The 26,118-nt window shown below is 39.5% G+C and overlaps 2 protein-coding genes across 7 annotated transcripts in view; both read right to left on the bottom strand.

Moving 5' to 3' along the window:
* Positions 1–64: 64 nt before the first annotated feature.
* On the bottom strand, positions 65–16,971 carry LOC133469122 (putative protein MSS51 homolog, mitochondrial). Of its 2 annotated transcripts, none has more exons than XM_061755776.1 (8): positions 16,833–16,971; positions 13,384–13,511; positions 11,843–12,013; positions 11,620–11,769; positions 8,043–8,167; positions 6,011–6,577; positions 1,987–2,080; positions 65–700 (listed from the first exon to the last, which is right to left on the bottom strand). In XM_061755776.1, exons 3-8 carry the CDS (start codon positions 12,001–12,003, stop codon positions 502–504), a joined length of 1,296 nt encoding a protein of 431 aa, XP_061611760.1. In that variant the 5' UTR covers positions 12,004–12,013; positions 13,384–13,511; positions 16,833–16,971; the 3' UTR covers positions 65–501. The 2 variants fall into 2 exon arrangements, with proteins under 2 accessions (XP_061611760.1, XP_061611761.1); XM_061755777.1 differs by having other exon boundaries at positions 11,843–12,009.
* Positions 14,188–26,118, bottom strand: part of capn15 (calpain 15) — a 40,729-nt gene continuing 28,798 nt past the window's right edge. For 4 of the 5 annotated variants that reach the window (XM_061755773.1, XM_061755774.1, XM_061755775.1 and 1 more), the window contains exons 7-13: positions 24,597–24,749; positions 22,441–22,602; positions 21,501–21,736; positions 21,008–21,220; positions 19,229–19,398; positions 18,793–18,971; positions 14,188–17,369 (exon numbers count right to left, since the gene is read on the bottom strand). In XM_061755773.1, coding sequence (XP_061611757.1) covers positions 17,192–17,369; positions 18,793–18,971; positions 19,229–19,398; positions 21,008–21,220; positions 21,501–21,736; positions 22,441–22,602; positions 24,597–24,749 — 1,291 coding nt within the window. In that variant the 3' untranslated portion in view covers positions 14,188–17,191. The remainder of the gene's footprint in view (positions 17,370–18,792; positions 18,972–19,228; positions 19,399–21,007; positions 21,221–21,500; positions 21,737–22,440; positions 22,603–24,596; positions 24,750–26,118) is intronic. The other variant, XM_061755772.1, reaches the window with a different exon arrangement.

Below are 26,118 nucleotides of genomic sequence, written 5' to 3'. Positions count from 1 at the left end.
AGCCATTAACATGCAGTATCAACATTAAACCCACAATTTATATTTAAAAAAAAAAAAAAAAAAAAAAAAAAAATGTCCGAGATAAATGGTTCAATTAAATTGTATTGCACATTGAAGTTAAATACAAATTGTACCTGAATAAATGATTGAAAAGAAACAGTTCTAAAAGATAAAAGGCAAATAAATTGTATTTAAAACTTCCATACAAATGAACTGTACCTAAGAAACGTGCTTTACTATCTGAGGTCTGTGCTCATTCGCACCCAGAATGACGCCACCGCTGGCTAATTAACAGAAAACAAAAGATTTACTTGATTGTTTAATTTCACACTTGATTGCGAGGCAGGCACTCCAGAAACCCAACTATTTGCATATTATTGATTCAAAAAGAATGTCATTTTTCCATAAAATGCCCTTTGAAAACATGCCAAAAAATATTGTCTGTCTCTAAAAGTTTCCTGTCCTCTGTAAAAGATCCTTCTCCAAATAAACTGTGATCCTTCAGTCGGCCTCCTTAAAGTCTTCCCGTGGCATCAGTCCTTGGAAAGCGATGTAGTGAGAGTTACAGTACACTGCAGGCTTGTTGGGGCAGGCCTGCACCTGCTCTGGCTTCTGCGACGCGAACGGATTGGCCCCACTGTCCCTGATGTTCATCTCCAACTCCAGGAGGATTTGCAGCGAGTGCTTGAGCTCCATGTCGCTGTCAGAACCAAGAACACGTTTTTACAGTACACTGTATATACACTACGAGGACTGCAGTACTGTTTTTTTTTTTACTGTCTGATGATAACTGATTCAAGCAGGGGTTCTCAAACTTTTTGTTTTCAGGAAACCCGTACAGGAAGGATTCCCCCCCCCCCCAAGGACATCCTCATAATCCTAGCAGCGATTAAATGTGTATTTTGTAATGGCAAAATTATTCAAGGCAACCATGTAATGTGTTTTTTTTCTAACCAGACACACGTGAATGGAAACCTTCGACACTGATAAAAGCAACCGTCTTCTTCATTTGGGGAGGAGATTCACTTAGTACTAAGATATTAAATTTCTTAAATATATGTGTCTGAATCCTTTCTTCATCTCACACAGACAAACAGAAATGTCGACAACAACCTCTAAATGCCTTTGGAATAATAAAAAAAAAAAAAAAGTTTTGTTTAAAGGGAATGAAATAAGCCACTTCGATTGGACAGAATTGAAGTCGACGCCCACACTAGCGCAGACGTCCCGCTTTTTAAATCCGCTTGGGGTACGCCGGGCCACGAAATTACCAAAATCGGGTCTAGCCTGCCTCCTCACAAAATTAAGTGGGCAAAGTCATGCAGTTCAACAGGTCTGATATTACACAAATTTGACATTTTCTTCCTTGACAGTTGGTATCTAGCAATAAAAAGGTTACTGGGTCTTGAGCAGGAAATTGCACTGACACTGAGTGCCACTAGGGGGCTGCAGCGCGTACAATCTGGAAGGACTTGCCTTACCCATCAATCTCAGTTTCTGTACTGTATAATAAAATACTGTATAATAATGTCAGCATCCGCCACTGAATGAATTTTCATGTGGCTGTTGCCTTTGAGTTCTATTTTAACTACTTATGACCGTTCCCTCTTCATGTTGACCATAAAAAACGACATTTCCCAGCATCCCCCAAGATTGACCCCACCCACAACAATCTCTTTTCTATCTATCTATCTTTTTTTTTTTACAGAGTGTGACTCCACAAGGGGGCGCTAATTCCACATACTAGGCAATTATTTACATGTCAAAATGCCAATAGAAAATCATTTCAAGTGCATCTTTGTAGCTTTCTGCAGCTGCACATGTTGCACATACCAGAAGGTATGAGCAAAATGGAGGAATGGATGGATGGACTTTCAAGCTCGTTATTCTATGGGCAAATTATGACTATTCAACCTGTCTGACTAACATTTTATCGTTGAAACTACTAGAATTTGTCACAGTAATGTGCTGATCCAGATGACTGACCTGTACACTGTGAAGTAGGACGGGATGTTGTAGTCTCGGAGCAGCAGAAGGCTGGGTAGCCACCCCTCCACCAGACCCTGGGTGGCATGGAAACCTGCAGTGGGTGAATAATTAGCTCATGAAGACGAAAGTAAAATTCATGAATGTCGACGAGTTCACAGATTTTAGGCTTGATTATCCTCTCAGACAAATGTGGATTTTTTTCACTTGCTACCTGGCCCGATAGCTGTGCCATGTCAATCGTCTGGACCAGTTCAGAATCAATATTTACTATTTAATATCTAATAACACGATACAGTAAAACCGTAAACAGTTAAATAAAATACATCATACTCGCCAGATATAAAAAATGCGGCAAACACTGTTTAATTCTTTACATTATATTCAAATATGTAATTTATGTATGTTTTTATAAAGTAAAATATTAGAGTGTGCTATTTTTTTTCCCTTTAAATTACAAAACACAAGTGACATGTGGGAGCCAAAATCTGGCTTCAATCTGTTGGATAATCCCACATCCTCACATTAGCCGCCAGTCGTCTCTTTAGCCCTGAGGCTGATTTATTTGGCCGCGTGTCGTATGAATAGCTTGCCCTTCACCCGCGCCTCTGGGCTTCAAGCCACCGTGGAAATCAAACACTTTAAATCCATCCGCACTTATCTGTCCCTTGAGTGGGCTTCGACAACCCCCCCCCCGCTGATCAAATAGGGTCTTACGTTATTGGGGGATGTCAGCTGACATTGAGCGGCCAAATCAAAATGTGAACACAGCCAGCTGAAGGAATTCTTTGCAGCTTCAGCTCTTCCGCCCTGCCCCAGGTTAGCGCTTCTCATCAAGATAAAACATTAAACAAGGACTTAATGTTTGGACCCTCTGGGGAGATGAAGCGCACTCGCTGCATTCTGGCTATTAATTGCAATAATTGTGTGGCACTAATGAGAATTTGGCCTTGATGCAGGATAAAGATTTAGATTAGCCCCAAGGAATATCTCTAAGAGATTCTTTGATACAATTAGGACTAATTAAACAGGAGAGTTTAGTGAGGTTTTGTCCATAAAGTGATGAAGTAACAAAACCCCCTAACTGCTACTGCACCGATGTACTACAAGGCTTTTATTTTTCAGTGTAGTATGTCATATCTGATGTTGTGTTTGCACATGAAGAGCCTGTTTTAGTCTGGAGTGCTTTGTCTGTCTGGGGAATATGGCTCAGCCCGTATAAGAGAAAACAGAAGCGGTTCTTAGTGTAACAATGTGTACGTATCGTCGGAGTTGGGCGGAAACCCGTATGTCCAATTTAATATTTTTTCACAAAACAACAATATTGGTCAGTTCCCATGTCATTTGTTATTTTTACACAATATGAACCAATTAAAAGTGTTGAACATAGCTTGAAAACAAATTTATGAACTCATTTGGACACTTGAACTGCCTGATAAGTGGCATAAAACTCCAATTCGTCTTCGCTCTGGGAGAGCCGTGCGGCATTATGTCGCCTCAAGATTAAAGCCTGGATGCTTTTTAGGCAATAACGAATAAAAATATGTTAGATACATTTGAGTAAACCTGTTTTAAATTCAAATTCATTGCTGTAATGCTTTGGGGCAGAAGGAAGCGTCAACCACAAAGGTACGCTTGGCATACAGATTCATTTCCGCTTATTACGCTGCTTAGTCAGCACGTGGTTTTATTTACTGCAACTCTAATGGCTCTAAGACCTCTGTGGCAAAGGTGGGCACACCAGCGGGACCAGCACAATGAATTGAATTGAAGCATTATATCATCATGCACAAACTGATTTTTTTTACCTTCTATATAATGTAATTTTAGGATTACGATGTTTTTAGTAAGCACAATGTTGCATTCCTGTGTAAATCTGACCTATCTCCATGACCTCTCTTCCAGTTGAGTTTTCTTCGATATTTCAATACCTATTCACCTTTCCCTCAGTATTTATCTGCTTTGTCATGCCTCATGGCGCCCTCTTGCTCAAGCTGTGTCAAAACGTTGCTTCGGGCCAGCTGATACACAGCCAGCCTCTCTCGGGCAATTTACTCCCTGCGTGACGGATTCGTGTATATTTAGCACACGGTGATAAGTGAGCCGCTGGGGATGGAGGTTATGGGTGCGGCCGGGTCGGGCTTTAACTGCTGCTTGGTGGGTTAAGGGTCGCACAACAGACTTGTGGTGCGATCACATATAGGAGGTGTGAGCATATAGTGCCACTTTTATGAGCTGGCACTGTGTGGGTGTTCATGGCATTGTATGTATATTTTACCTAGTCTTTGTTGATCAAACTTGTGCATTCCATTTGCGCAGTCCATTGTACTTTTCACACGCCAGCACTGACCTTGCACAACCCCATGTTGCATGTTTTGTACGGCTGCTACATACAGCAGGTTGACAACTAGGTGTCATATTTTCTTTCTATACTTTTCAGCTCAAAGGTCACAGTTGATTTTTAAAACGGACAGATGGGACCATAGTGAGGATGAGCAGAACGGAAGATGAATGAATGAATGAATGAAAGATGGGCAAAGTTATTTGCAGGTGTGGGGGGAAAAAAATTCAATGTGTGTATGCAAAATATGTAAAAAATATTTAAATATCTGGTATTGATAAATCATGGTGCTCATTTTCAAATGTTAATGCCTATAATTAATTTTAATAGAATGAAATAACCAATCATTTGATTAAATATATATTTTTCACAATTCTTTATTTAATAATATTTTATGTGCAAGTTTATTTTAATTATAAAAGTAATAATTCATGCTTATTTTTAAATGTAAATGTTTATAATAAATTTATTAATTTAAATTAATGATGATTCAAAAATTATTTTGTTATTATTATATATTTTACCAATCTACTAATTGTTGATTTTAATAAGAAAAACATAACTCACACTTATTTTGAAATTATTGTTCACAATTAATTAACCATTTAATATTATAAAAAATTAGAATTGTTTATTTTACTAATGTTTTTGGATTTCATGTAAAATGATTTATTTTAAAAATACTAATATTTCATGCTTATTTTCAAGCCATGTTTATAATTAGCTTAAATATAATTAATTACCCTGTTGTTTCAAAAACAATTGAAAAACATTTTATTTACAGACATTTCATATTATATTTTGTTTAGTTTCATAATAAGGTAATTTTTTGTACTTTTAAATATTACTGTTCATCATTAATTTATTTACATTAATAGCAAATTGTACCTCTTTTAATGCCACAACTTTAGATTCCTTCATCTAGTATTTTTATGCCTCTATTTGTCTTTTTTTTTAAATTTATTTTTTACTTGGTATCATTAATTATTTGTCTGTATTTTATACTATGTTGGCATCCATGTAGACTGTAAAGTGCGAATTTCATTGTACAGGGAAAACATGTTGGGGGAGCACGTCTCCACTTTTTCAGGAGGTCAGCTAGCAGACGTTTTGCCGCGAGCCAGTAAAAGTGTATTCCCAGCTGCTCGCATTAATCACCAACACTCTCCAATAAAAGCCAGGGGCTAATGAATAGAGCAGTTCTAGCGAGTTAAACATCTAATTGGTCTGTTGTCTAAAAGATGGGAGCATAAATAGAGGGAAGATATTGTTTTTGACCTTTGATTGCTAAGGTGAAAAATTCAATTTCTGATTGCTTTAAAGCATGCAAGTACTGTAGCCACTATCTTTGTTGTTTTAATTTGACAGCAAAACAAAACATTTTAGGACATACCTCTTTGAAATATGTTTTCGCTAAACGTTAGCTATGACATGAATTTGCTTAATTGATTAATACATACTAACTTAGAAAATCTAAATATATTTTATTACCTTTAACCTGGAACCAGAAAAACAAAGACAACAAATTAAGTTGCCTGATTTTGCATTTGAACTCTTCAAACATTATGAAATTGTCTATAGAAGACTAAATTGTCCATAAGTGTGAATGTACCACAGTGAGCGCAATAGAAAATGGACGGATGAATGTCTGGATCACTCTATCGACATCGTGAGTTGACCTACCAGGATGAAAGGCGACTACCAAGTCTGGTTTGGCTGCTTCCTCTTTCTCAACCACTTCCTCCCAGAACTGATGGTAGAGGCCCTTGTAGGCGCTGATGTAGACCCTCTTCTTGGGCCCAAAGGCCGAGAGAGGGGGCCTCATGATGGGGCCGGCGACCACCTCCGGCCCAACCATGACCACCTCGATGCCCTGGTGTCCCGGGAACATGTTGCTGAGCTCGTCGTAGTCCGTCAACCTGGCTCCCATGGTCTCATTATGCGATGCTCCCGCTATGTGGATAGTGAGCGGTTTGGCGTGAGGGTCCAGCTCGTAGTGCCGCGCGGCCGAGCCCACCGCGAGCACGCGGGAGAGGAACTCGCTCTGTACGCGCCACGCGGACTGACGCAGGTCGCCGTCGTCCGGCCTGGGCCTGCTGGCGTTCTTCCACAGGAGCTCCATGTTGGCGCAGGTCAGGATGGCGTCCAGACGGTGCGTGAGGTGGTCCTCCTGCAGGGCAAGCCAGTCCTGCCAGGTCTTTACCTCGGCAACTGGCTTGGACCACTTCTCGGTAGAAAGTGGAAGGTCTCCTGTGTGGGCGAAGAATTGTCCGTTTCTATTTCAAGGAATACAAGGAAACATTCAAAAGCGACATTTAACCCTTTTCATTTTCTATGCACACCTAGTGCTTGAAAAATATGCTCATAAAGTAGACCTTGTTCCTTTCTCTCTCTCCGATATTGTATTACTAATTTGCTAATTTCTGTGGTTGGGGGTGGGGGACACACCAGTTGCATAAGGCAGACGATAACTGCCCGTTCCTAAGGAGAAATAGGCGGGCACTTTATCGCCCAGACATCAGGTTGTATTTGAACTGTCTCCTTGCACTCAAGTTTTATTAAATTGACACAGTATGGGCCAAGAATATTCTCATCATGATTATATATATCAAAATGTATTAATAGCCTGTCTGACATTAATGAATGGATGATTAATCCTTAATCAATGTTTCAGAGAAAAGGTCAACTGGATTTTTTAAATGTTTTATGCCACTTGTTTTTGGATAAAAACATTACGAGTGTCAAGCAACGTGATGTCCTGTTTTTCAGTACCTAACACCGTCCCATAAAAAGAGTCTCACTGTTTAGATTTTTTCTACCCAATGACGTGTCAAAGACAACAAGTGAATGTTACTGCGGGAACATTTGCAAATATAGTGGAAACACAGTCAGTTCCCGGGACTGTTTCAAACTCCCTCTTAAAAACTCTTACCATTGTCCCATAAAAAATACAGGTGGCAGCGAAGTCAACTCCCTTCACAACAAGGAGCAGTTTGGCAGATAGTGAACAAAAGTTGCCTTCAGCTAATTATTCCTACTCCCAGTTGAATTTTAAAGTCAAAATCAACACCCAACAAAGAGAATTACAAATGTGGCAATAACTGTTGCAATATTATAGAGTGCTATTTTTCTTATTTAAAACACACTACAAAAACATTTGTTCTTTTGGGGGGAGGGTGGAACAGATTAGTGGCATTTTCATTCATTTTAATGGGGAAAGATAATTTGAGAGATGACTGTTTGGAATTGAGAGCGTGGTCACGGAACAATTTGAAGTCCTATCTCAAATCTCCCACCCTTTAACATTTTACATGTATATCCAAAATTCATTTTATTAGGCACAAGAGACACAAATATGATCTGGAACAGTCTCAGTGTACACAAAGTCTTTTGCAACATTTTCATTTTTTTTATATTTTGATTTACTTTAAGAAAAGTCAATAAATTTCAGGGTGACAATGAAATGTAGTTTTTTTTTTTTTTTTTTATATTTACTGTCAAATTTGACCCGATCAGTATGTAAGGGGATCATAGTACGGAATATTGGTAGCATAGTGCGTTTTCTCCTGGTACTCGATAATCTCCTTCAAAAGTCTTTACGTTGTCTCCTGGGCTTTTTTTAAAATTTTTATTCCTGCAGCTCAGCATTAAAATATGCTGTCTCATTAATTAATGTGATTTTTCTCTATGAAGCCGTTTCTTGTTGGCCACTCACCAGTGAACATCAGCCACTCCACCAGCCTGTCGATGGCCACCAGGCGCAACGTCTTGCAGAACTTTTTATGCTGAGGCCAGTTCTTGACCTGACAATCCTTGGAGCAGTAGTACACGTTCAAACACCTGTCAGAGGGGAAATAGGACATAAGAAATAGCTCTCAGTAGGACAAGGGTGCACACGCACAGAAACATTTTTATACACATTACTGAAACGCTTTCATACACACACACACCATGCCTTTGTTCAGTATCATGAGAGCGTTTTAGTAAATTATATTGTATAATTTCAATTAATTGTTTTGAACTATTCTACTATCAAAATTGTAAAATGCATACTGTTTTTAATGCCTGTATGCTTAGCAATATTTTATTTACCGCATATTAAGTGTAATTGTCAGTTAATTCCCATGAATTGCCATATACAGTATTGCCTTTTTATTATTACTTTCCATTTCTGTATTTCATTATCATTTCTAAAAAAAAAATTTTGATTCATATTTTGAAATTGACATATATTCCAACAAACCCTCGTGCTAAGCTTACCATAGAAAGTTTATGACAATATTTTTTTTCCAGATGTTTCACTCCTTTGCTGCCCTTCAGAGGATTTTATTTATTAAAATCATTAAAATAAAATAAAATACACATACATATATAGTGATTGATGGATTAACTATTATTAAATTCTTATTCATATTAATAAAATTAAAAGAAATTGCATGCAAATGTTTTTTTTTTGTTTTTTTTTTTTTCCTTCCCCTCATGTATGAATGACCTTGCCCATGAGGACGTTTTAAAAATAAAATCTGTCCTTGCGTGAATAAATGCATGCCTTGGTTAGAAATTTTGCTGAAAATAGTGCAAAACAATACCCTGGAATCTGTTGGCCAACTGAGCAGTGTAATAAATATCCCATATGGATGCCTCACATGACATACACCATAGACAGTACAGTGCAGGATACATAAATCTAAAAGCAGAGGTTTTGTTTGTGTCAGGAAATAAACTCTGTCCTTGACACAAAATGAATAGTGCGGTGATGTAATGTGTTGGGTTGACAGGGGGGACTAAATTATTTTTTTTATCGTAGAAGGCCCCTGTGTTTACATATACTCCTTTAATCATAACCCCCTCCGCTCCAAAATCCTTCAAAAGCGGCTTATTAGTGTGACTCAAAAGAAGCCTGGGTTACACTTTTGTGACTTTATGGGTAAACGTGAATGGAATAAGGAAGAAAAACAAAAAAAGAGCATGAAAAGTCAGAAATGTTGCGGCAGTGACCGGACAAGGAAGTTTTATTCCATGTCGGCGAATCGGCATTAAACATCAGCTGCTACCAATAATTGCCTTGGAGAGAGGCACAAGCAGCTGAGAATTTTTAGTGCGTGTGTGTGTGTGTGTGTGTGTGTAAGAGAGAGTGGGGGGCTCTTGGTGGGTTACGTGCTCGTCTAAAGATCAAATCACTTGGGACAGCTTTTCCAATTATCAACAGGAATTGAATTCCCAAATGGGGGAAAACAAGACGAGATATTGCTAAACAGGCTTTAATGTACAAGAAGTGCTTGTACATTAAAGCAACAGTTAGCAATATAGTCAACCCTCACTATTCGCAGAAGTTTAGGACCTAGCCCCGACAAAAACAGCAGAGACATGCGAATAATACACGCCGCCCCTGGTGAAAATGTTTTGAATTGACTTGAAAATAATTTAAAACTAATCTTATGTTAGCCTTCAAAATAAATGGCCTCGCTGATCTACCAGTATTAAAGGACACAAAAACAGGTGACTAGGGATTAATAGCTATTTATGATCATGTTTGATTTTGACTATAGTATGAGCTACTTCACGTGCAATAAATTATGAGTAGTACTCACAACTCGTAAAAAGTAACATTAGGATTTATGCTAATACAACATGAGTGATGTCCTGGCTGGTACACCGATTTTAAAAGGCACTGAAATAAGTGATCAGGGATTACTAGGTACTTATTATCTATTCAGTGTACAATAAAGTTTGTATGAGTAGTACACACAACTCTAAAAAAGTAACCTGAGCACTGATGCTTGCGCCAACTCAAGATCAGAGATGTCCTGGCTGGTCCACCATTATTACAGACCACTAATTTAGGTGATTACGGATTACTAAATACTTATTATCTTATGAGTGTGCAAGAAAGTTTTATGATCATTAGACACAACTTTGAAAATTAACATTAGCTTCAATGCTAAGGCTAACTCAACATGCGAGGTGTCCTGGCTGGTCCACCATTATTATAGTCCACTAAATTAGGTGATTTGGGATTACTAAATAATTATTAGCTTCTAAGTGTCCAATAACGCGACATGAGATGTGTCCTGGCTGGTCCACCAATATTACAAGCCACTAAAATAGGTGATTTGGGATTAATCGCTATTTATTAGCTTCTCAGTGTGCAATGAAGTTTTTATAAGTAGAACACACAACTCTGGAAAGTAACGTTAAATTTAATGCTAAGGCTAACACGACAAGAGGTGTCATGGCTGGTCCGCAAATATAACAATAAGCCACTAAAGTAGGTGATCAGGGTTCGCTTACTCTGGCATACAAATCTATCATCACAATTTGATGCTGTCAGATTAACAGATTTCGTTTCTTTAAATCTATGTCATAAAAAAGGAGTCTGCAATGTATTTTGCGGGATATTTTGAGATTAGAGACAACCCTAAGCGTGTTTTATGGGCTGCCGAGTTCCATGCAGATGGTTCACAGTCAGAAGGTCTTAGCTATATTTACACCTGGACATCATCCACTTTTTATCAATTGTGCTGTCAAACTCAAACAATCTGGCAGAGAGGGAAAATACCAGAGCAAAAGTCATGAGCGGGTTCGCTTGAAACTGTTTAATGCCAATACGTGTTGACGCAAGGCACGGGTGATTGACAGCGCCTCATGCGAGTTGTTATCCCTAAACCAGTGGTTCTCACACTGGGGTTGCTGGACTTCTAGTGGTCTGCGAGCAGGGGCGGAACCAGGACTTTTCTATAGTGGTGGCCCGAAGGTGGCCAGAAATATTGTGGGGTGGCCACGGGGGGGCTTTTGTCAAGCCGCTCGCCTTTGGCAACAGGTTTGGAACTCGGAAGCACACAAATTCCTTGTGGCTCATGAAAGTGACTCTTCTACATTGTGTACTGTACGTCAACAATGTCATGATGACCAAGCACCTCGGCGTGGTAAGTTTGGATAACGTGCAACTTTCAAACATTTTAAAGCTTTTGTTTCTAATTACTTACAATAACTTTGAACTGTACTGGGTGTTTTAGGCCACCGAAAAAAAATCTACAAAACAATAATTTTGTACTGTACAGTAGTAATATGGCCTCAAAAAAAAAAAAAAGTGCTTCAAAGTGCTGTAATGGACAATCGGTTATATTGACGCCCCCCCCCCCCCATTAGTCTATTCTATCGAGATTCCTCTGTATGTTATATTATTTAAGAATGCATTTTTTTCATGTGGACCAACCCAATAAAGCAAACATATTCATGTATCATCGCTAACAGTAAATCTGACATTACCTGCATGCACTGCACTGACTCACTTGACACAGCGCCTCAGCATGTTCCTCTCGCCGATGTGTCCTGGAAGTTTGTTGCAGCCAGTGCAGAATTTGAAGGTCTCCTCCATCTTCTGGAACATCTCCTTGTAGTTACGGAAGGTGATACCTTTGGTTTTTCCCTCCAGGGCAGCCCTAACATATCAATCCCCGAAGTTGCCATGAAACTGATTGAATCGGGGAAGAATTTGTTGTTTTAAAAGTCTACCTGTACTGTCCATAGTCGTTCAAGTTGAGCTTGTTTAGGATCACCTTGGACAGACCCGGAACGTTGGAGTCCAGTGAGTAGAAGCCAGACTGGTCAGAGAAGACGCTGGAGGTGCCCGGAGAGTAGGACTGGGGGAGTGCTGGGATCTGAGATGCCATCATCAGATACTTTCTTCCGAATAGGGCAGTGAACAAATTGTTAATAAAACAAACAAACATAACAATAACATAATCATCATCATCCGATTCTGTGTGCTAATGTAGTAAACAATTTTAAAATAATACATGTACAAAAATACATTATTTAAGTCACAATTAAATAAATCAAGCCTTGTCAGTCAAGATATTGTGTGTCAAAAATATATTTCTTAATATTATTATTCTGATTGATTTCTTAATAACAACAATACAAATAAAAAAACAATCACATGAACACAATTTCATTTTTCAAGTTACTATTATTAGTATAAAACATTCAGTTGTTGCTAAATTATTATAATACAAAAATGACGACTTACTGATGAATTTTAACCAGTAAATCATAGTTAAATTAATAAATCAGGCACTCAATAAAGATAGATTATCATTATTCACTTTCTGATTTCACAATACAAATTATTAATAATAATAATAATCATATTAAGAATTATAACTATACTGCTTTGAAAACAGTTAATTAGTAATTGATAATTAAATTCATACTTTACTAAAAATATTGTAATATTATCATTCAGCTTGTTTAAAAAACATTCAAAAAATATATGTTTTTAATCCATTAAAATATATTAGTTTTTATATGTTTGAAATGAATTATTAAGTAATGTCACTCAAAACAGTGGGGAATTGGAGAACCGCTGGTATCCCTGAATGCCCTGGCGCTCTTGGAAGGGTTAAATGTGCATAAAAAAAGAGGTTGGAAAAAAATTCTAGATCCAGGCACTTAGTAGAATAACAAATGTAAAAAGCCTTTATTTTTTAACCCTTAAAAATTAATTATCCTGCGGAGTGCCTGGATCTGCAGTTTTTTTCAACCTCTTAATAAATCTTTTCAAAAAAAAAAAATCATTAATAAGCAACCATTTTTTTTTTTGCAATTCTTTTGGAACTAATATTTTTAACTCATTATTGTTCTGCTTGTATTTATCTTCTTCATAATGCTGTCATTTATCAATATATTCTGACTAAATCTACCAGTAAGCATAAACAAGGGTATGATAAGGGAATGATATATATAAAAAGCTCATGACATCCTCATTTTAAATATACATCTTTCTACAATCATACAGCATTTGTAGCTGATCTTGAGAATGAATTATTTTCTGTCAGTTTAAGGCACATTTTAAGAAATGTAGTGCCACAGAAGTTCGCTTTGCCCTCAGCATTTGAGCATAAAACACAGTACGAATCTAATTAAGATGCTCCATATCAACAGAGAAGCAGTCCTTGCGCTATTTAACCCGAGCCCTATCGCATTTTCAGCTGTCCAGCCAGAGATATGTCACAGCACAAGAGAGAGAGAGAAAAAAAATTAATAAGTCATACCTCTCGGTTGCAGCCAAATACCAATTTCTTCTGGTGATCTTCCTTTCCCTTCTTTAGTTCAGGATTGCAGTGACTGACAGCTCCTCATGCAGGGTGTCATCCTCTCATGTACCCCCGGAGGGTCTTAACTGGTAGTGGAGATGGTGTGGGGAGAGAGAGCGAGTTTGAGTAGGATAAAAAAGCGGGAGGGACATTTTATTTTTTATTTTTTTTTAAAAGGAAAGATGTAACAAAGAAAGAGGAGTTTTTTTTTTTTTGCCATTTCCCATTCCCATTATCAACATGTACATTAAAGTGTTCTTGCGGCATCTTGGTGGCAAGGGACTATGTCAAAGTCAGTTGAGGAGCTCCATGTGGTGCTTTACTGCTGTTTAAATGCCAAGGAAATATGTTGAAGTGGGTTTAGGAGCTTTGGGTGGTGCTTTGCCCCCATCTCGTGGTATCTTAATGCCAAGGAACTATGTTAAAGCGAGTTGAGGGGCTTCGTGTAGTGTTTTGCTGGCATCTTGGTGCCAAGGAACTATGTTGAAATGAGTTGAGGAGTTTCATGTAGTGCTTTGCTGGCATCTTGGTGCCAAGGGACTATGTTGAAGTCAGTTGAGAGGTTTCATGTAGTGCTTTGCCACCATTGTGTGGCATCAATGGGCATTTAGAAACATTTTTAAGGGGGTTGTCAGTGACTCATATTATATAACATCTATCAACATTATAACATCTCTTGCTCTCTCTCTACAGTATCTATATTGCTATCTGTCTACCTACGACAAACCCCATCCATGGTTTAATACAACAAAAACCCTGGTGTTTAATTTAAAAAAAGAACTTTTATTTGGTCCACTGGAACCTGAGATTGAAATATTCAAACATACATATTTATACACATATATTCACACCCCCATCCCCCCAAAAGGATCGATAAAGTATTATGTCACATTTGTCAGCATTATGCTCCTTTTTGTTGGTTTTACTACTAGTTTAAAAGTTGATTTTTTTTTGTACCACACAACATAGCTTGTGTGTTAGCTTTGCACCTGTACAATTTCAGAGGACGGGTGTCTCTAGCTGTAGTCTCCTCAACCTAGCAGCAGGGGGCGCCATTGAAACATTTAAAAAGGAGGATGACTGAAGGACACCACCAGCAAGAGCCAAAGTGACAATAAGACAAAACATAAATGTAAATATAAAGTGATTCACTGTGGCCTTGCACCATCACATTCCTTCTCAATAACAAATCAGTCGACAACAGGGCTGTAAATTGATCCAAATAAATTACATTGCACAGCGACTCAGTGCAAATATCTAAAAGAGTGGTCATTGTACATATGGATGTTTCTTTGGAGGGGAGGGAGAAAACATATTTACAGCTGCTTTACATCACAGACACATTTACAAGGTGTTTTAAAAAGATAAAACAATGGCTGGAAAAGAAATGGCTAAAATGTATTCCTTTCAAACCTAATCCCCGTGTGTCATTTGTATTAAAACGAACCATAGTCCAGAGCTCTGTGGCTTTCAAGCAAGACAAAAGCAAATTTCCCGAATGCTGTTATTTGACTGTACCGAGTTCATATCAGCAGCAAGGTTTCATGGTGAAAAGATCATTTCGAGTACTTTTAGAATGAGGCCCATTAGTGAGAAAATCCTGTGTAAAATAACTGTCTGGAATCCCTTCGGTCAAGTGGGACAGATAATCAGGCCCAATTTAAGAGTTTTCCTCACTTTAGTCAGCAACGGCCCGATTGTTGGATGTATCTAAAAGATGTTCCTGAGCAATTACAATGTGGTGTGGGGTGTTTTAAGATTAATTTTTCCTGCCCCATCTGCTCGGACAATAATCGGTGCTGCCAAATTTGAACATTTTCGCTCTCTTGCAATCAAAGTCAACAAAGGCCCGATTGTCAGATGCCTCTGAAACATTATCCTGTGGGCTGGGTGTTAAAGAGTCATTTCTCCTCCCCAATTTGCTTGGAAAACAGTCGGTGCTACAAATCGTAGATGTTAAGCGGGGTACACACATACTGATAATCGGACCAAATTTTCCCCACTTTCCAATTAAAGTCAGCAAACAGCTGATTGTCAGATGTGTCTGTAAAATGAACCTGAGAAATTCGAATAAACGTTTTAATCCGATGGGACAGTTTAGCAGGATCTCTCCATCTGAGGGGTTTTCGACACAATTTGTCATTGCGCTGTTGGGCGCGCATCCTTTTGAGGCAGCCTGGACTTTCACGCTTTAGTAAACAAAAGGCTACAAATGTAAACTTCAGCTCCCTTCTCGAGAGAGACTCCAATTGGCGGCTGGCTGGCTGTCCAAAAAGCTGCTCTAGGACTCCCTACAGACCTTGTACTTTAAACCTATAAGGAGTTTGGGTGAGTTCATTCTTACTTATTCTACAGAGATACAATTTATTTTCTGTTTTTTTTTTTTTTGTATCAACATGGTTGGAGGATTAATTGTCTCACATGAATGGGAAAAAAAAAAAAAAAAAAAAAGTTTCCATCCCAACCTTGCTTCTTAGTTTTTGCTGTCAGGTGTCCCATTCAGTGCAGGGTTTCCAACACTTATTGAATTTCTAACTGTATTGCCGGATGTCAAAGTTGTAAAGTTAGTTCATTAACTGTCAAGCAAGCGCACAAAGGGCTTCCGCATTCATGTTTATGTCTGTTGCGTTCATTTATGTATATGTTCGTATGTTATGAAAAAAAACAAAAACATTTGTGTTGTGGGTATGAACCGCACTTCCAATTTAAGCTGAAAACGATTGGAAAACTCTGCTGTGGTGCATAAAAGAATGTTCAAAAACCAGAAATGACAGCATTTGCTTCTCGATGAAGGGGCAAAAAAAAAAAAAGATCAACCATGCTTGCCTTTAACAGGATCATCACGCTACTGGCTTTGGAGTGATAGCGCTTCTTAGATAAAAGATAAAGGATGCTATGTCAGCCATTTCTAATAGGAATTATCCACCTTTGATAATTCAGTTAAAATGTGGTACAGTGAACCCACAAAGGCTAGCGAAAATCATTCGACATGCTAAAAATGTTTGCAACTGCTTATAAATGCCAACAGAGGGCGACAAAGCATTGACTAAAAGAAGTTCCTACCCTTACTTCAACATAGTTCTTTGGCCATACGATGCCATAAGATGGCGCCAAAGTTGTATTTTTTTTTTCTCATGTTAGACATGATTACAAAAACCACAATAGGTCAATTTGTGAATGCCGAACGGCAGTTGGTGGGGGTTCACTGTATTTCGGTACAAATGACACACGTTTGGTCCTGAGTTAGTGACAAATATTGTGAATTTTTCTAAGACCTTCAAACATGCACCACAAAACTATGGATGAAACGTGTAAGACTGATACTGTACCTGTATGGTCAAAATCTTTGTGCTTAAAAAAAAAAAAAAAAAAAAAAAAAAAGTAGGTTTGGCTCGATAGCTAGGTACCTTATTGTCGGTCGGGTGAGATACAGTAAGTGACCCCCAGCCCTCCCCCTGGTTGTTTTAGCGAGTGGGCGGAAAATGGAGGAAACAAGTCTTAAATGGCTCAGTAGTTACAGCACTGGGAATCCACAGACAGCGCTTGTACCGCACGCATTTTGACACTTGAAAGGGGTCCTTGGGGCTTGAGAGTTGAGCGAGTCCGCCCTCGTTCATCCTGAGGGGCCAGAAGATAGCTTCAGTGTTGATGAATACATTCAGATGCGTGCTATTCCACATCTTTGTCCGTGTTTCTAGTGTCGCACGTGCCACTCGTCCAGCGTTCCAGTGGTCTGACCGTTCAAGTGCGCCACATTGGACGGTGGTCATAGCGGCCTGGGGCGGTGCAGGCCGTCGATGTCCGGGGTGAGCTGGGGGCTGTGGGTGGCTTTGGTGGGCGTCCAGTCGCCCAGGGAGGCCTGGGCGGCTTTGCGGTGAGCCAGCCGGTGCGTGATGGAGAAGCCGGCGTTTCCTTCCAGCTGGGAGAGCACCACCAGCACTTGCCTGCAGGGGGAGAAAGAGACACACAATGAAAGGATGGTCAGATCAATTTTAGCAAGCTCAAATGAAGGAAATCCATCAGTTTTCGATAGAGCTTATCCGCACTTTGGTCAAGGGCGAGAGGTGGGATACAGCATGGACTGCTTGCCAGCCAATCCCAGGGCATATATGGACAAACGGGCCAGATTCAAACCCCCAGCCTCAGAACTTTGCTAATCACTTGGCTACCGTGATATGAGGAAGGGCATTTATGTTGTGGTTTTTATTTCCATTTGGGGGGGGGGGGGGGGGGTGAATAAACAAAATTATGTTTCATAATACCTCTGCCTAAACAGATGGAAAGTACATACAACAGCCATAAGGTAGAAAAAAAAATCTTTGACACAGTATTTCATTTATCTATCAAAAACAACAAAACCATACAGATATTTCTTACTGCTTTAAATGCATTTAATTGTACTCAACTTGATTTCCCTCACATAATTAATCTAGCAATAAAAGCAGACATTTCTTTGTTGCTTTAACTTAACTCAATTTAAAATGTTTCTTAGATTCCCCCTCTTTAGACGTAATTAACAAAATGCATATGACTTTTGGCGAGAGCGGCACAATATATAATTTGAGAATTGTGATCGCGAGGTACGTGTGTGCAATAGTCATGTCGCAGATCCTGCGATGTACCCGCGGGGTACCTCACCTTCAAAGATGAGTACTTCTTTTTAGTAGTTTTCTTTCTTTTAAGTGGTGGTGTGCAGTTTGACAGATAGTGAACAATTATCCAAATAAGAGAAAATACCCGCTTGCTTCAAGCTATTTGTCACTCCCAGATGTAGTACTGTAAAACTGACACGTAGAACAAAAAATTAAACAACAAACATGCGCTACTGTAATGCTAACATACAGTTATCATAAACCTTCAAACAACACAAAAAGACCAGGCCAGTGTTATATACTTGTCTTCTAGTATGACAATTGAATGATTATAAACTGTCCAAACAATAAATCACAGAAGGAAAAAAGAGACATTTTTCCCTTTTATGTTTTATGTAATTTTTTCCCAATAATGAGCAGCCCTACTTTTGCCACATTTGAGTAGTATTGTCATTGTGAAGACAGTAAGGACACTGCAAAATAATACCGTAGTGTTGATTTTAAAAAAAATTTAATAAAATAAAAAAAATTAAAAAAAATTAAAAAGTGTGCCCATGGCTTTCTTGTTACGAGAGAGAAACTGTAATGGAAAAAAACCTCTGTGATATTTTAAAGCTGCCTTTTATATGGGTCATAACTCTCGAGGTGAACATGTCATATAACATGCGTTGGTACAAGAGAATCATTTACAGGTGTTCACTTTTTACTTCCCTCCAAATCTAAAAATATTGACAAATAAAGGGATATTTAGATCTGTGTGAGTATGTGAATATACCGGTGCAAAGGCGGTACGCTGTCGATGGTCTTGAGGCTGCCGCGTGTCGACACGACATTGAAGCTGTCCGTGCAGTCGCAGGAGACGTGGAGGTAGTACTTGGGGTGACGGTTTTCCACCACCACGATAAGCCCCGCCCAGCCGTGCGTCAAATAGTAGCACGTCATACCCTCGCGGCCCTGAGAAGACGCAGAAACAGTATCAAAAATTCTGCCCTTGTAAAGATCCTAATGCTCAGTTATAATTATGCAATTGGGAAAAGTCCTGTTTCGCCCGCTTTAGCCACAATGCGCTGTCATTGAGAAAAACAAAAATCAAAGCAAAAAACATCAAATGCGACGATGTTTTGAAGACAGAAGTGTTGCTCTTGAAGCAAAAGACAAACTTGCATGTGCTTAAACAACACAACATTTATGAAGACGACGACGACAGTCACCTCGTGTCTTTCGCCTTTGTTTTCCGTCAGGAGGATGATGGCGTCGGCCAATGTGGTAGCAGCTGCCTCCACCTGCTCCACCATCACCTGTCTGGAGCTGTAGATGGCCAGGATGTAGCCGGGGAAGTCCTGACTGAGCCGCCGTTGGGCTCCACTGGTTGGACTGGAGACTGTGAGAAGGGAGATGGAGATATGGTAACCCTGTTAATGGTGAATGACTAGGATCTTATTAGCTAAAGGAGGTACAATTTTCATGTACAGTGTTCACTCGCCATATCACGGTTCACCTATTGCGGATTCAGTGCATTGCAGATTCCCCCCCAAATTCATACTGTGCCTAATTCGCCATATTGCAGGATTTTTAGTGTATAATGTAAAAAAATTTTTGTGGAACAATTAATGCTTCCAACACAAAAATATTAAAACTAAAAAAAAAAAAAAAAAAATTAAAACACATATGACAAGGAATAAAATGTACATAGTGTAGCCTACACTACTACCATAAGGAAAGTGTAAGAGTTTTGTAGAGGTTAATTGGAGTGTGGGAGAGATTAATATGAGTCTGGGGAGGTTCATACAGCTTTAAAATATGCATAAATAATAATAAAAAAAAATACATGGGCAATACTTTGTGGAACCGAAACCCGCGATAAACGAGGCTTAATGTACACTGATGCCTTGAGATATGAGTTTAATTCCTTCCATGACCAAGCTTATTACTAAAAAACACTCATATCTCAAATCAGCTTTCCTTAGTGAAAGACATGGAAATGCTATTAGTCCATTTCAGTCCCCCCCCCCCCAAAAAAACATTTTTTATGTATTTAAGAAAAATAACTGTACTTTATGAAAACATACACAAAACAACAATTATACAGAACAGTTTTTGCTTAAATTCAATGGACATTGCGCTGCCCCTTATGGTGTGTGTGCCTTAGCCACCGAGGGGCAGTATAAGACAGAGAAAGAGAGAGCACTTCTGGCTGAGGCAACATTGCAAAACATCCAAACATTGCAAAACATGCAAACAATAAAATGTTTAATAATAATAAATCATATCAACTTCAGCACTATTAACCTACCTGTTGCATCCAATACACACTGCATCACATTGTTCCATTGAAAGTCTTGATAGACAAAGGGGGGGAAAAAAAATAAAAATAAATGAGTGTTTCTAGCGGTTCAGCCCACTCAGATGAAATTTAAGTCTTCTACCAAAGAGTAGCAGCTGGAACTCGAAATGGAGAAAAGGTGTTCAATAAATTGGAGGGGTGGGTTATCTTTAACACCCATGATTTTCATTGCGTGTAACACTAGACGGCCAATCTGCGCCTTCAGTTGTACAGGAAAATAGGGCACAATGCTGGTGTCAGGTCCTCTGCAAAAGGTTTTGACGAGGAATGCTGAGATGCCATCTGGCCCTGTGGCTTTCTTAGCACAACTGTGTTTAAAGAGTGATTAACCCTCAAGGGATCAATCAGCACTCTGGCATCCTGATCAGTGACACATATTGACTGTGAAACATCATTATTACTTTCAGAAGAGAAATTGTGGGTTTCAAATCTCACAAATAACTCATGTAGCTCATTTGGTTTTTGTAGATCGTCAGGAGTACAAAGACCTTTCCTGGCCGGGGTCATATTAGTGATGGCTTTCATATTGTCCCACAATTTTTTTAGAGTTAATTGCGTGACAGTTGTGTTCCCTCCAGTTTACAAGCAGCATCAGGAATGTTCCGGTGGAGCCAAGTCTCGGTAAAAACCAACATAGATGACTCACGGTACTCATGGCACACTCTGGCGTTGATACGGAGCACGTCCATTTTCCGCTGCAGCGACCTCACATTGCTGAGGGTCTTGGAGGGCAAGGGGGGCTGGCTGCCTGTGCGTTGCAGAGCCTGTCGGATTGCTCCTCTTCTTCCCCTCCTCCGAAGCCGTCTCCTCGGCGCTCGTAGAATAATGTCCTCGGGCAGGCCAGAGGATGGGGAGACACCTGCCGATCAGAGAGCCAACAGTGCCTCTCTGCTGTACTTGAGTGGCAGGTTATTTCCAACGCGTGTGGGAAATGTTTGGCATGGCGACAGGAGTCCGAGGATGATAATGTAAAGTACCGAAAGTGGTGCAAGGGACGCCATCACGTACCAACACCGATTGCAGAAGATCATCAAAAAGTGTACCAAGGTAGATGCCCACCAACAGACACATACACCCAAAACACCCATGCGTCCAAAATATTAGCTCCCTGGTGAAGGTAACAATGTCTGCACACTTACTGGGTGTAGGTGGCCCTCCGGACCCGCTCACGTTCATCTGCCAGTGGTTAAAGGCGCAGCACACCACGGCGTACTCCCCGGGCTCCAGCATCACATCGCAGCCAACAAATTTCTTCACCGCTCGCTTGCTGTGCGCCAACAGGCGGCCCAGGGTCAGCTTGTTGCTGCTCCCGAAGGAGGCCCGGAACACCATGATGCACAAGTCCAACAGGTGACTGTCGGCCGTGTCTGAGCGCCTGGCGAAGGAAGAGGTCAAAGAAGAGGTGAAGATGCCAGTTTTTTTGTGAATCTTTTCCCATCTTTATTTTAAACTAGAACCTGTAAAACAAGAATCCTGGTCAGGGAGGCTGCAGAGAGGTTGGCCGAGTAATAAAAATATCGAATTTTGGTGCAGAATAACGTGTGAACTGTTTTCATTTTCAAAATGAACAGAAAAATGGATGGAAGAGGGGCAGCCACTTTACCTTGTATGTATAAAACAGATTTGATATGCTGTAGGTCATTGCTTTATTTGAACATACAAACAGAAAAGTTATGTATAAAATAAAAAGAACGAAAGAAGGCAACAATAAATTACATACTTTAGCAAACTTTACCAGTTTAAAAAGGAGTAGGAGAAAGTAAAAAAGTCAGACCCCTTGTGAATTATATTGCTTGGTTAAACAAAAACTAGTATTGGTATGATTGCTTTTAAAATAAAATTAGCAACATAATTTAAAAAAAGCAGTGTGATATCTTGTAAAGGTTTTTTTATTTTTTTATTTTTTTTACAATTTTATATTGATTAAACCTTTTTAAAATATAAAAGAAAAACAAACAAACAAACAAACAAATGCAGATGACTCTAAAATGAAGAAAAGGTTTTGAAAGGGAATTATTTTATACATCATAAAAAACAGTTGTGCTGTTTTTATAGCAACTGCACATGTCCCATGTTTACCTGCTTCCTTCCTGGAAGAGAGCAAATTCCAGCGCCGTCCTCTCCAACACAGTGAGGGCCATGACGGTGACTGGTCCGCTGGCCTTGCTCGGGAAGCATCCCTGGAGTCGTACCTCCTGCCAGTCCGAGTGGATCTTACAGATATCCACAGAGTCAAAGTACCTGTGGGCGAAGAGGAGACATTGTTCTTTAAGTTCATATCAAGGCATCAAGAGTGATTTTGTTGTCTTTCATCACTTTGGCCCCCGGCCCCCGGCCCCCGCCCCTCGTTTCAATTCAGGCAGGCACATGCTGCTGGTTTCAGTGCAAAGCCGAGATATTACATGTCTGAGAGAAATCAGGCAAAAAGACAGATGGGGTCCTTTGGGCCCAACACATTTTTCAGGTGGAGTTGTTCAAAGAGGATAGCTGCCTCGGCCCTCCTGGACTTACTGCAACTCCTATTTTTCTAGACAGGAGGCACATGAATAACAGAGCCAAACATACACATACACTCTCAATATGACGCAGTGCAGTTCAACATTAATGCACACTACAACCACAATAATGCAGTTCCTTTGTTTATTTAATACAGTTATCTCGGACAGTGACAATCTTGATCTCTTTACAAAGGCAAGAGAAGAGATTTCTTTTTTGATTTTTATACTGTACATCCCTTGTCTTGGATCTCCTTGGATTGTGGTGTACGTAATAAAGTGAATGGCTATTTTAAATAGCAATGAAGCTACAATTACAACCTTCTACTATGCATAACATTTTGCATTACATAGAATGCACAAATTTCCCTATTTAAGTTTTCCCCAGTGTGATCGAATATTTTTATATCAATAAATTCATTCACAGCAATTGTGAGTTACCTAGTTTTTATTAGTTAGTGAGTTAGTTATTTTTACCAACTAACAATACACTTAGGAATTATTACTATTATTATTAGGCTCAAGCCTCTTTGCTTGGTGACCTTCAGTTAGTTAGCTAGCTAGCTATAACTACACCCTGAAAATGCCTCTTCCATTGAGAGAGTCTGTTGGTGTGGCCAATTTAGAGCGCCTCGTTGTCAGCCATGAGTGTGCGCATGTCACAGTGAAGGTGGAAGAACAATATTTACGCAATACTTTTGCTCAGGGTTAACATACCATCCGAATCATGCCTACCCACAACCACTGGATAATTCATATTGCAAATGAAATTGTTTTTCAAACTCCTTCATGGAACATTCATAATGTATGTCATTAAAGGATTACAAGTGTCTCTATTAAAAACACCCTCGTATGACACGTCTGGAATGAGAGCATTTTGTGCGTGTTAACACAACAACAACAACCGTGTTGTTCAGTTTGGTGCCAAAACCAGATGGTGAGTAAAATCCACAGAGACATGAGATTACTGAACGCTCCATCACATGACGCGTGTCCATCACGGTGGCCTCAGATGACATTTGGAGAGTCCCTTTTCGCAATTCTCAGCAGACACAAGCTTTGACATTTAAAACTGCCCGTGTGGAGTACATGTTTTCCTCAGACGAACCATCCCCAGCTGGAAATTCATGAATTTTACATTTGCGAACAGCTGCACGTCTGGAATCAAGACAAAGTGTGCGTTTGGCAGCCACGCAGCCACCAGGGCTCACATTTGATAAGTATCAAAATATCAGCGCAGCCGTCGCACTGCTGAGTGCAAACATCACAGCGTGAGACCATGATAACTCGTGTGCTGACAAAATATCCTGTTATGAACTGGTGGTCGATGAGCTGTAATGACCCCTGGAGGCCACTAGGGGGTGAAGAGGGTAGTCAAAAGTGATTGAAGGCTAGTTTGAGGGAGGATGGAATTGCAGAACCAGCACAGCACTCAGTCAAGCGTAGAACTTTGCCAAGGTCCAACAATCAGAACAAACTGTAAAACTATACATCAGTACAGCGACTATATCTCAAATCTCTACCGTGGTTGACTCCAACTCTTTCTTTTTACATCTTTTTTACGAGTCGTCGTCGTCATATGGGAAGGTCAAAAAAGTAACAAATTCAAATGGAGGAAATGCAAGTAACAATTTGTCAGACGGAATAAAACTGAAGTACAGATACCTGAAAAATCTATTTTAGTACAGTAATGTAGTATTTGTACTTCATTACTTCCCAGTCCCCACTGCTGGCTCTTACTTGATGAAGTCAGTGTACTCCATCCAAAAGACACCCTCGCTGCTCCCGTGCGCCATCAGCTCGTGACGCAGATGCTGTGGCCAGTCGGTCCACTCGTCCGACCAGCTGCCGTTCCACGAGAATCGACCCCACGGGTTACGGAGTCGCAGCAACCTGGAAGCGGGACGTGCAGCGTGATGAGAAGAGAGTCAAGGAGAGAATCCACAGGAGAGAAGGGCTGGAACCACCAGCGAGTTGAATGACTGTGTCTTCAGAAAAAGCATATTATTATTTCAAATGAATTAATAAAATAAATGTTTTGTTTATGTGCTTTGAAGTACTCTTTTGCAATTATTTTACCCAGCTAGGAAAAATAAATAATAATAATATAACAATGCAATTTAAATTTACCAAGCATATATGCAGCCTTTTAATAAAATGTGTTTGCCCCCTGGCATCAGAAAATGTGCATTTGTGAACCTCTCAAGCAACGGCCGAACTGTCTATTGCAGGAATTCTAAAAGTATGGTATGACAAAGAATCACTGAATTTAATAAAATTTAAATTTACAAAATTTAAAACATGCAATATAATCAAACAAGTCTGAATTAAGCTCATGGGTATAGGCATTCAGCCTGTTTAAACCTTTGTTTAATGCACTACAGTACATTATACATCTTTGTAGTAAAGTTCAGTTCTATTTAACTTTTAAGTACAGTACAACCATTTGCATTCATTCTTTAAGAACAGTTTGTTTTTATTTAACTTCTACTTGCAATACATTGATTGAGTTGCTATTTTTGTTAGTCCTGTATTTAAGTGTGGTATTAATGCTCAAAGAGTGAATTAGCTTAAAATAATAAATATAATTTTTAGGGAAAAGTGGTACTTGGTTTAAAAATTTTGAGAACTACTGATCTCTTGCGTAATTTAATAAAGGTTATTACATGGTTATAACGTTGTAATGACTGTTGTAACTCAGCACAGCAAACGATTTCTATCTTTCACTCACATCGTTTTACTTGGATAACATGCAGTGAGTTGACTCTTAAAAATGCATGTGACAAATTTAAATATTTGACCAAACACACAATGATAGTAAAAATATTCCGTCACAAAAATGTTAGTTACAACATATTGCACACACAACAAAGGTGGTGACAACTAACACATTTGAGAGATGAATGGGTTTTCTGCAGCTGAAAACTGGAGAAAATATGTTCGGCCCTGGTGGAGGGAGGTTTGTGGTTTTTCTGGGCTTTTCTGGGGGGCGGGGGGGGGGGGGGGGGGGGGGGGGGGGGGGGTCAACACACCTCTGCGGGCTCACACTGTTAGTCATGTGGATGATTGATGATTTTATCTACCCATTTCCAGCCTGATTACCAACAATAAAAATGCTCCAAAATATAATGAAAAACCCACACTGGATGGCTTCCACTCTCTACCAGAAACCTGCCGGCGAGCAGCTGCTCCAAAATCTGCTTTTCATGTCCTCTGCCTTTCCGCAAAAAGGGGGCTCGGTGCCATTTTGGATCAAGCGCTG

Source organism: Phyllopteryx taeniolatus, chromosome 19 (genome assembly GCF_024500385.1).
Source record: "Phyllopteryx taeniolatus isolate TA_2022b chromosome 19, UOR_Ptae_1.2, whole genome shotgun sequence".
Lineage (NCBI taxonomy): Eukaryota > Metazoa > Chordata > Actinopteri > Syngnathiformes > Syngnathidae > Phyllopteryx > Phyllopteryx taeniolatus.
This window is presented reverse-complemented; position numbering and strand designations above follow the sequence as displayed.